General features: G+C 64.9%; 1 protein-coding gene across 2 annotated transcripts; it reads left to right on the top strand.

The window, feature by feature from the left end:
* Positions 1–765: 765 nt before the first annotated feature.
* TELO2 (telomere maintenance 2) lies at positions 766–10,880 on the top strand. 2 transcript variants are annotated; one of them, XM_045072198.1, is made up of 21 exons: positions 766–990; positions 1,760–2,095; positions 2,836–3,113; positions 4,148–4,216; positions 4,453–4,600; positions 4,898–5,000; positions 5,213–5,281; positions 5,392–5,533; positions 5,622–5,758; positions 6,162–6,247; positions 6,480–6,581; positions 6,854–6,942; positions 7,126–7,217; positions 7,356–7,472; positions 7,592–7,663; positions 8,572–8,736; positions 9,158–9,249; positions 9,586–9,685; positions 9,813–9,877; positions 10,104–10,219; positions 10,553–10,880. In XM_045072198.1, exons 2-21 carry the CDS (start codon positions 1,761–1,763, stop codon positions 10,657–10,659), a joined length of 2,484 nt encoding a protein of 827 aa, XP_044928133.1. In that variant the 5' UTR covers positions 766–990; position 1,760; the 3' UTR covers positions 10,660–10,880. The 2 variants fall into 2 exon arrangements, with proteins under 2 accessions (XP_044928133.1, XP_044928134.1); XM_045072199.1 differs by lacking the exon at positions 766–990 and adding an exon at positions 1,114–1,191.
* The last annotated feature ends 60 nt before the right edge of the window (positions 10,881–10,940 follow it).

Genomic DNA, 10,940 nt, shown 5'->3' with positions numbered 1-10,940 from the left:
CCTGCGCTCCCCGCTCCCGCAGCTGCCCGCTCTCGCGCGTCTCCCGCCGGCGCCCAGGGCGGGAATTCCAAAACCAGACTCCAGAGCCGGCCGCCTTCTCTTTCGAAAGATCCGATCTGAGAGCGCGCGAGAGCGAGAGGCGCGCCCGCGCGAGCCGGGGACGGGCAGAGGCGCACGAGGAGAGAACCGAGAGTCTCCAGCCCGCTCCCGGCCGGCCAGCGCGGAGCCGCAGCCGGGGCCCAAACCCACGACCCCGAGACCACGACCCCGGCCCCAACCGAGAGTTCCGCGCTCCACCGGCTGCGCCACGCAGGAGCCCCTGCCCAGTTTTTCCCATCATACACGTCCCGCCGGCACTCCGTTTGTGTCCCTAATTCGGGAGCGGGGACTCTCGGCCTCACGGTCCGCCCCGAGCAGGGCTTGGGGTGCGCAGTGGGCATTTAAACGGTGCGCGCCGAGAGAAGGCCTGCTTCCCGGGCGTCGCCTAGGGCAGTCGAGGCTGAACCGGCGCCTCCCAGAGGCCTTCGCAGATCGCACCCGACGCTGCCCATCGCACGTGCGCCGGGGTGAAGAGCGGCCCTTGGAAAGCGGCCACCGAGGAACCGGATTTCGGCCCACTGACCCGGCCACCTGCGCTGGAGACCCCGGCGTGGAACGCCCCTCTCCCTGTCGGCCCCGCCCATCGGGGGGTCCCGCCCACCAGGGCCACGCCCCCGCTAGGCGCAGGCGCAGATGCGGCCGCTCGTCGCCTCGCCTCTTCCGGGCTGCCGGTGCTGCGGCAGATTCGTCGCGACCTGCCCGCGGCGACCGGCCCCACAGACTCGGCAAACTCAGCGGCATTTCTGCTGCTCGTGCTCCGCGGCCTCACGCTCTAGGCCGGGAACCGCACGCGGAGCTGGGCCTCCGCGACCGTGGCGAATCGGCGGATGGGTGGCCGCGGCGGGGCGGGCCGTGAGCGCGCCGGGGAGGCTCTGGGACAGGACCGAGCGGGTGCGCGCCTCCCGAGACCCCCACCCCGTCGGTCCCCAGGCCCGTGCACGCCCCGAGGCCCCTTCCACCCTCCCCCCCCCCGCCCTCGCCCGCCCCGGAGACCGCTCTCCCGTCCCCCAGGCCCCCTGCCGGCTCCACGAGGCCCCTTCCCGCCACGCCACGATGCGGGCTCCGGGCGCACGCTGGGCAAGGGAGCGTTGGGTGGGTTGGTCGCGGCACAGACCGCGTAGACCCGGCTGGGTGGGGAGGCGGCTCGTGGGGGCCCTTCTCATGCGGCCTTATCCAGTGTCCGGGTGCACTGGTGATAGATGCCCACCTAATGATACTCAACCCTGCAGGGGCCCGCGACCCCAAATACTAGCAGAGATAATTCTGTTTTCTGGGGGAGAAGTGATAGGAGGCCAGTGGTCCGGGGTCCGCCAGCCTCAGCACAGCCCACCTTTGAGTTTGGACTAGTCTCTGCTCTGGGTGCTGTCCTGCCCAGATGGGGTGTTGACCAGCATCCCTGGCCTCTACCACCCACTCCCTAGGTACCAGCAGCACCCCCACTTGTGTCCCAGGGGCACAGTGCCCTACTGTGGAGGGTACCCAGCTGTGAACCGACTTGGAAGATGCTGCAGGGGGAGGGTACTGCTGGGCAACAGCAGGAGTGAGGAGAGATGGGGGCCGGTTCTGAGAGCATGTGAAACACACTTCTTGTCTGAGACCGGCCCTGTGTGGGTGCCAAGGGCTCCGTGGACTTCTCACGGGCTTGTCCTGTGGCCTCCAGGATGGATCCGGCGCGGTCTGCCGTCCTGCTCGCTGTCCAGGAAGCCCTTCACAACCTTTCCACTTCTGAGGATGGTGGCCACATCCTTTCCACCCTGGGGGCCCTGAAGCGGTATCTCCAGGGAGCGGAGAACCCAGCCCTTCCCGGGGAGCAGGAGGAGTTCGCCAGGATGCACTTCTCCGCCGTCCTCAGATGTCTTGTGGGCAGGCTGAGCCCAGGCTGGCTGGGGCTTCTGCCCGACGGCCAGTTGGAGGACCTGTGGGCCAGCTTCTTCCTGGAGGGTCCTGCTGACCAAGCCTTCCTGGTGCTGATGGAGTCCATCGAGGGTGCTGCTGGGTGAGTGGGGTCTGATGATAGAGTCACTTGTAATGTCCGAAGAAGGAGTGTAGCCTGAAGGATTGCAAAACAGCAGGTTGTCCGGCTTCTCTGACAATGTGGTGTCCTGAAAGGTGAGAGACTAGAACACGTGCCCAGCAGAGCGTCTGAAAATTTAAGGCGGTTTGTGTTAATCTCCTTTGCAGTCCTTGCTCTGGGTCCCGCCACACTGGTGACAGGAGGGCGCATTCCCATCCCGATGGCTTAGGCAGTGGGTTGGCTCCAGGCTGGGGTGACATCGGTAGGCAGTGGGCGTCCTCGCGGGGCCCTTTGCTTCCCTCCATGGCTCTCAGCTCTGCAGTGAGGGCCCCCCAGACCCTGCAACGCACCTGTGGGGACACCTAGCTCACAGCGGTTCCCAGACTCCGTGTCAGAGCACAAGACCGTCCTGCTACATGGCCACTGTGCTCTGACGCAACTGGGTTGCGGGTTGCTGCCGTAAAGCGCAGGGTCAGCGTGGAGCGGGAGAGGACAGTGGCAGTGTCCGGCGACTCCACGGTGGGGAATAGGCACTGGGCCCCGCGGGCGTGCACGCCCCGCCCGTGACCGGCGGCTTGGCAGTGGGATAGTGGGATTTAGGTCCTTGTGCCAGTTGAGCTGCGGGATTACTTGTTTAAGGATGGCTGTTGCTCCTCCCTGGGGCCCGGGATGCCAGGGATGGGGGCTCACGCCTCTGCCCATCACTCCTGCTCTCGCTGCAGCCCGAGTTTCCATCTGATGAAGGTGGCGCAGCTGCTGGCCAGGTTCCTGAGCATGGGCAGGATGGCTGCTGTGATGGAGGGCCAGTGTCGGCCGCCGGCAGAGCCGGCCTTCCCCCTGCTCCAGGAGACGCTCCTCACCAAGGTGGTGGGCTTGCCCGACCAGCTGGGCAACCGTCTGCAGCGGGAGAACCTGGAGGCCTTCCTCCCCCAGAATTACTTCCCACTGCTCGGCGAGGAGATCATGCGGGCGCTGCAGGCAGTGGTGGACTCCCTCCGAGGTGCGGGCCCCCCACATTATCCCTCCAGCCATCTTCTCTGGTCACCATCCCGTCCTTCCCTCCTGCCCCCGGCTTCTCACAGCTCCTGGGGACTTGGGATTCTCTGGGTGATGCCAGTGGCAGGTCAGTTGTCTCCTCTTGGGGCGTGATTGCCCGCACACTGAGCTGCACCCACTTCTTGGCTTACTGGCCCTGAAGACAGCGCTGACCTTGACTCCTTTAGCTCCTGGTTGCACGCACTGGGGGGGCTGTCCAGATGGGGCTGCTCACCGCTGGGGCCTTCACTGAGCATCTTAAAGACCACATCGCTCGGTCTCCGCTGCTCTAGTCAAGCCTGGAGTCTGCACCACTCGCTGTTCTCCTGTCACGGGGCGCACACAGGGTCCCACCAAGACTGTGGCGTGGGTGCCCTTCCCACGCGCTCACGTTATCTGTAGAGGGTGCGGAGCCAGGCGGAGGCGGGACACGCTGGCATCCTCCCAGCCCATGGGCTCTGTCTGGCTCAGCCAGGCTGCCCGCGCTCCTGCGCTGTGCTAGGAGGAGCCGCCAGCACGTTCTGACTGCGTCTGCTTCTGTGGGGGGCTGTGTCCACCTCGTCCTTGCAGGATCTCAGCCGCCGCTCGCAAGGCGGCTGGTGCTTCTGTCTGTCGTGCACATCTTGACTGTCTCCCGCTGGGCCCCGCCATCCGGGTGCTTCTGGTGGGTTGGTGGGCCTGTCCTCCCCTTGTCCCCATGACCCATTTCCTGCCCTTGGTGCCCGCTCCGCCCCGTGCCCCCACACTGGTCTGTACTGCGTGGGGTCATCGCAGGTGATGAGGCAAGCGGGGGCGTGGAAGGCTTTCGGGAGCTATGCTGGGTGCTTCTAGCTAGAGACGGTGCTCCTCAGAGTTCAGGCGGAACTAGATGGAGAGGAGTGGTGCGTCTATGAGGCAGAGATGGCTGTCCAGAGTGGGGTCTGCTCCTCCCCAGTCCGGGGTTGTCTCATGGTCTCACCGCTGCCCTGCTTTAAAATCCCACTTTCCTTCTTGTCGCAGGTGGCTGGGACTGCTCCATCTCCTTCCTGTCTCGGGTGCTCGGGAAAGCCTGCGTCCACGGGAGACAGAGTGAGTGGTTCCTGGCCCAGGAGGAGCCCTTGCCCTTTCTGGACGTCTCCCCATCCCTCCTGCCGCCGTCCGCAGCAGGGGTGGATAGCACACTTCCCTTGTGGAGGGCGGTCCCCTCGCCTGGGGAACCTGGGCCTGCTACCCACCCCGCCCCCAGCAGGGGCCGGGCTGGCGGGCCAGTGGACCATGTGTGCCACACGGCCCCGAGCTCAGGGCCTCCATGTGCGTCCCCTCAGAGGAGATCCTGGGCGTGCTGGTGCCACGGCTGACGGCGCTCAGCGAGGGGAGCTGCCTCTGGCAGAGGGTCTGCTGGCGCCTGGTGGAGAGTGTGCCCGACCGGGCCATGGAGGCTCTGCTCATGGGACTGGTGGAGGTCGCTGCAGGGTAAGGAGCCAGGAGTGCAGGAGGCAGGGCCTCCAGGGATGGCAAGTGTCCTGTTCTCTCGTGTGTATTCTGAGCTCATGTGGAGAGCTGCTGCCTCTTTCGTCACCCTGACGAGACGTGGCCAGAGCAGGGAAGGACATCCTTTAGTGTTGACGCGCTGGGCTGTTCCCGGGAAGAAGGGGCACTGGGCGCGACTCAGAGCTGGGGCACAGGCCCTGGGCCCCCAGTGGTTAGCACGGAGCTGGGGAGGGCTGGAGTGCACGCTTTTCTCTGTCTCCCCCCGACTGTGCCTCACAGGCCTGAAGTCCTCTCGCGGCTGTTGGGGAACCTGGTGGTGAAGAGTAGGAAGGCCCGGTTTGTGATGACCCGAAAGATTCTGTTCCTCCAGCACCGACACTCGGTGAGGCTGTGGTGAGGGTATGGGCTGAGTGCCGCCCCGGGGCCCTGAAGTGACCGCAGCAGGTGGAGCTGAGCTCAGTCACCCAGAAAACACTGCTGAGCCTCAGCCCAGCCCCACTTTTGCTCGGGGACCCCTGGCCGGACGGGCCTCAGCCTGTCACATGGGCAGCTGACATCTGCGCAGCAGACAGTGACGCCCGGCCCGTGTCTCAGACGCCCACGCTGCAGAGCCTGCTGGGGTACTTGGCCATGGACAGCCAGCGGCGCCCGCTCCTTGTGCAGGTATGCGTGGTACCCCCACCCCTGATGCTCTGGTCCGGGCCAGAGGTGCCAGCAAGAGGCCCTCCTGGCCTGGCGGTAGAGCTGTCTGACGGCGCCGTGCCGCCCGCCAGGTGTTGAGGGAGCTCCTGGAGACGTGGGGCAGCAGCAGTGCCGTGCGCCACACGCCCCTCCCACAGCAGCGCTACGTCAGCACAGCCCTGCTCATCTGCCTGGTGCACCTGGGGGAGGCTGAGCTCTGGGATAGCCGAGACGGTGAGCAGGCGGCCAGGCGCCCCGTCCTATCCCCGGGCCTGGCCCCACGTGCCCCCGGCGCTCAGCGTGTGGCCGTTGGTGCTTCCAGAGTTGCTGGCGAGCCTCATGGCGGGAGTGAAGAATCGTCTGGACAGCAGCCTGCCGGCTGTGCGCCGTCTGGGCATGATCGTGGCTGAGGTGGCCAGTGCCCGGATCCACCCCGAGGGGCCTCGCCTGAGGTTCCAGGTGAACAAGGGCTGCGCCCTTGGTGTTTCCCCGTCCCCACCTCACCTCGCCTTCCCTGGTCTGGGTCCATAGATCTGCGTGTTGGTGTGGAGTTGAGGGCCCCAACCCTGAGGGGAGGGGGATAGCCTCCGAGCAGCTGCCTTAACACTTGCCCCCAGGAGGATTCCCTGGGGCGTCTGAAAGCGTCCTCTCTGGACAGGCTCAGGCATGGTAGACAGGCGTCCCATCCCTTCCACCTCTAAAAGCCTCCAGGATGTCCTTGGGGATGCCAGCCACTCTGGAGGGTGGGCTGCCCACTGCCCTGTGGAGACTTGCATGGTTGCAGGCAGTGATGGAGGCTCCTGGGGCCACGGGCCGCCCTCTGGCACCCTCCCCTGCCGGCCCCAGCCTGTGTGTATTGCAGTATGAAGAGGACGAGCTGAGCCGAGAGCTGCTGGCCCTGGCGGCACCCCTGCCTGGGGCTGACAGCCCCGCGGAGGCGGACGCGAGGTGAGGGTCTCCGTGCCCCGTGGTCCCCGAACTCTGGGAATGGTTGGCTGAGCAGGGCCCATTCCTGCACACATGCTACTTCCTTACCTTGTCATGCTGGACTTCACTTGCTGAGACACCAGGAAAGAAATGCCGGGCGGCGGCAGGGAGAGCACTTCCCCGGCAAGGTGGTTTCTGGGGCCAGAAACTTGGGTGTGACCTCCCTGAAGGGTTCCTTTTTTGTTCTCCGAAGCCCCAGTGTGGCTCCAGTGGCTGCAGAAAACCCTGACAGAGGGAATGCAGATGGTGGTGTCCCCCAGGCCCAGCTGGAGGGCTCAGGCTCTGACCTGGACAGGTAGGGGCTGGTCTCCGGTGGAAACTGCAGAGGTGGGGGGCAGCTCCATGCTGGCATCAGAGCCCCACACACATGCACGTGGGAGCAGCACCCATGCTGTCTGGAGGCTGTGGATCAGCCTCGCAGCACTGCTCTCCTGGGGCACCCTAGGAAAATCTGTTATTCCTGAGGCTTCAGGGACTGGGGGTGACTGCTTGTGGCTCAGGAGCACGGCCTGCCTGTTGCCTGCTCCTGGGTGACGGGGTGGCCCCGTGGTCTCGGCTGCTTCCCAGTGATGATGAGCTTGTCCCGTATGACATGTCGGGGGACCAAGAGCTGAAGAGTGGGAAGGCGCCTGCCTACGTCCGGGACTGCGTGGAAGGTGGGCCTTTTCCCCATCGGACGCCCCGCTCGCACCTGCCCTGGGGTGGCTGAACCATGGGAAGTGCCCTGCCCAGGTCCCAGGACTTTTCTGCTTCCGCCCAGCGCCCCGACTCTGGCTGTAGGCTCCGCCTCACATGAGGTCAGGGCTGAGGACCAGCGCTGGCCCATCTGTTCTATGTAGCCCTGACCTCGTCTGAGGACTGGGAGCGCTGGGAGGCGGCCCTGCGAGCCCTCGAGGGGCTGATTCTCAGGAGCCCAGCTGCTGTTCGTGAGGTAAGCGGGACAGGTGATGTCGAGGGTGGGGTGGGTGTTGGTCCAGGAGGCCCGTGCATGGCTGGGATGGGGAGGTGGAGGGCTGTGGGGGACCAGAGCAGGTTGGGGGCTGAGGCACGCCAAGCCCTGTGCCTGCAGGTGAGTGTGGAGCTGGCCAAGGTGCTGCTGCACCTGGAGGAGAAGACGAGTGTGGTGGGCTTTGAGGGACTGCGCCAGCGAGCCCTGGTGGCCGTCGTGGTCACAGATCCGGCTCCGGTGAGTCACGGGTGGGGCAAGGTGGGGCGGTGCTGTGGTCCTGCCACCCAGGCAGCATCTGCACGGGGGCCCTAGCCCTGGGTGGCGGGCCCCAGCGGCCTCTTGTGTGCCCTGCTTAGGTAGCAGAGTATCTGACCTCACAGTTCTATGCCGTCAACTTCAGCCTCCGGCAGCGCATGGACATCCTGGACGTAAGTGCCCGCGCCTTCTGTCCGCTTGTCAGGCCCAGGATGCCCTCAGGAAGGGCGGGGAGCACGTACTTGCCAAAAGCTACCTGACCAGGACCTTCCCAGCTTCCTTGTGGCTGGACTGGAGGGGCTGGGACCCGTGCCCATCTGGGGTTTCTTGGCAGCGCGTGGGCTTAGTGGAGGCTGCGCCCTTTATCTTAAACAAAAGCTTTACTGAGAGACAGTTCTGTGCAGCACTTCTCTTCAAGTGAGCAAATGGGGTCTGTGCATACCATGCACCGCTACTCGGCCTCACAGGGAAAGCAGTTCTAACGGCCGCCATGGCGTGGAAGCACCTACCGGAGATGGAGATGGTGGTGGTGGTGGCCAGGCAACGTGAGCTCACTGGCCCTGAACTGCATAGTCACCACGGTCACGGCTCTGAACAGGGTCACCATCTCTATGCTGGCCGCTCGGTGGCATTTGTGGCCTTCACAGTGGCATGTGACCTTTGGCATCCTGCGTCACCCTCAGAGGAATGGCCGTTAGCGTGCCCTGCCCGGCCTGGGGCCTGCCACCACCAGGCTGCCGTCTGTGGCCTTGACTGCCGGGGCGTCCTGCATGTGTTCCGGGGCCGATCCGTGTGCAGTCTGGGTCAGAGCCTCATTCTTTTTCCCAGGTGTCTGGGCACCAGATGGGACGAGGTCCGGGAATAGAAGGGCGCCGGGTGTGGAGCAAGGCCACCGGGCTGTTGCCGGGGAGCACATCCAGCTTTCTCTCCTTTCCCCCACGTGTGTAGTGATGCCGGGATACTCAGAACAACGTTTTGTGTGGCCCCCCGCCAAGTGTCCTCCAGCACAGCTTGTGGGGGCCAACGGCGCAGAGGGCTCGAGGGCACTCAGTTTACCTCGAGGGTCTTCCCTCTCCTCTAGGTTCTGACTCTGGCTGCCCAGGAGCTGTCTCGGCCTGGGCGCCTCCCCAAGGCTCCCCAGTGTGGCTCCCCGAGTCCCAGCTCCCAGCCCAGCAGCACCCCGGCTCCCGCCTGGCGGGCGGTCGTGGAGGAACGGATCAGAAACAAGACCCGGCGGTTCTCTCAGGTTAGCCGGGACCCGGGCCAGGTCCTCGTGGGTGGGACCTAAGTAGGTGCCAAGTGGTCCATGGCCTCTAGGCGCTGCCAGCACGGAGGTGCGGGGGGTGGCAGCTGATTTAGGACCAGGACAGCGCCAGTGCTAGTGTTCTGTGACGGGAGTCTGTGGTACAGACTGAGTGAAGGACACGTGCTATAGGGCATCCAAGTGACATGGTTTTAAGACGGGACTGTGACATGCTTGTGAAGGCAGCCCGAGGAATCCTGCATCAGCAAGAAGGGACCTGGCATGTGCTGAGCCATTGGGTCCCTTGGGTGGGAGCTGTCATGGGGCAGGAGCTGCTCCCCACCATGGCGCACAGGACAGGTCCTGCAGCAGGAGTCCTGCATGGGGGAGGGGCAGTGGCATTCTGAGCGCCGTCTGTTTGCAGGGCTCTGCCCGGCGGGGACCGGACGCTCGCCCCAACGAATTTAACTTGGTGGCTGGCTACTTCTTCTTCCCACTCCTTCGGCACTTTGACAGGTGAGCAGGAGGTCTGCAAGCCCTCGGGGACAGGCGGCTTCCTAGCGTGGGGTCTGCAGTCCTCCAGCACGGAGGCAACCTGGGCTGGGGCTGTGTGCAGCTCTGTGAGGTGTCCTGTGTGGTGGTCTCCCAGGTGCCCGTTTCTGGTGGGCAGGGCTGGAGCCAACTCTGGTGCCTCAGTACCCCACCTGCTCTGCACCTGCCCAGCACCTTCCCCTCGTGACTCTGGGTGCCGCGTGGGGACAGACAATGAGGAGGAGCTTCCGGGGCCCTCCGTGTCCCTCGGTGGTCCAGGGGTTTGGGGAGCCTGCTTGGTCACTGGATTCTGTGTTTTAGGCCTCTGGTGACCTTTGACCTTTTGGGAGAGGATCAACTGGTTCTTGGGAGATTGGTCCACACCTTAGGGGCCCTGATGTACCTGGCGGTGAACACCACGGTGAGTGGGAGGTGGGAGCTGCTGCCTGTCCCCACATAAGCCCTCACCTTGGATCTAAGCATAGGGTCAAAGGTGGGGATTGCTTCTGCCTGCCAGGGCCCCTGCCCACTGGTCTGTGCGGTTTCAGGTGGCTGTGGCCATGGGCAAGGCCCTCTTGGAGTTCGTGTGGACTCTTCGCTTCCATGGTGATGCGTGAGTGGCCATGGGGCTGAGGGCAGTGGTGCCATGTCCTGCTGTGACGTGGACAGGTGGGGGTGGGGAGTGGTCCTAACTTGGCCTGACCCTTTCTAAGCAGGAAGGGGCAGGAGGGGGTCGAGTGTGCTTTGGTTGCGCATCGGTCTGCTGTACCCCGAGGAGGAGTGGGGTCTCCCTGGCCTGGGGTTCCATCAGGACTCAGCCTTCTGTCCTCCCTTGGCAGCTTCGTGCGCCAGGGCCTTCTGTCTGCGGTCTCCTCCGTCCTGCTCAGCGTTCCAGCCGAGCGGCTGCTGGCTGACCTGCCTGATGAGCTGCTGGAAGCCCGGCCCTGGCTAGCAGGTGAGCACCAGGCCCCAAGGGACAGCTCTGGGCCTCGTGCTACAGGTTCAGTGGCATCCTGTGTCCCGGGACGGGTCCCGTGGAGACAGTGGTGTCTGTTTCATCCTGCTGCCTCCCTGCCACCATTGCCCCAGGAGAGTGGGGCCTACCCCCACATGGGGATGGAGCAGAGGCCTTTGCTGGGGTCTGAGGTGCTGCTGTCTCATGGGGAGGGTTGGGGGGGAAGGCTGGGCCCCACGGGGGCTTGTGTGGGAAGACCTCCCCGAGAGAAAACCGCAGGGGGCTGGCGCGCGCAGCTGGGTGACACTGCCGCCGTGCGTGCTCTCTTGGCAGACGTGGCAGAGCAGGACCCCGACGAGGACTGCAGGCTGCTGGCGGTGAGAGCGCTGCTGCTTCTGGAGAAGCTCAGACACACACTTGTCCCGCCGGCTCCTCCGTAGTCCGCCCCCGTGCTCCGCCAGCCGTCCACGCGGGCCCTCAGGTGCTGCCCCCATGGACAGGGGCACCTGCACATGGACCGGGGGTCCTGAGGAGGGAGGGAGCTGCTGGGGCCCCTGAGGGCTGATTGTCAACCTGTCCCCAAGCCCTTTCCTCATCTGAACACAGAAGACTTTTAAAAAACTACAAAAAGGAAAAATAAAAAGGAGCTGTGGGTGTTCAAGCCCAGGCCGCATGGCTCTCATTGCTCGGGCAGGGTGTAGTGCTCCATGGGCCCAAGGTT

The sequence above is a fragment of the Mustela putorius genome, unplaced genomic scaffold, assembly GCF_011764305.1.
Source record: "Mustela putorius furo isolate JIRA1106 unplaced genomic scaffold, ASM1176430v1.1 tig00004007_pilon_pilon_pilon, whole genome shotgun sequence".
NCBI lineage: Eukaryota > Metazoa > Chordata > Mammalia > Carnivora > Mustelidae > Mustela > Mustela putorius.
This window is presented reverse-complemented; position numbering and strand designations above follow the sequence as displayed.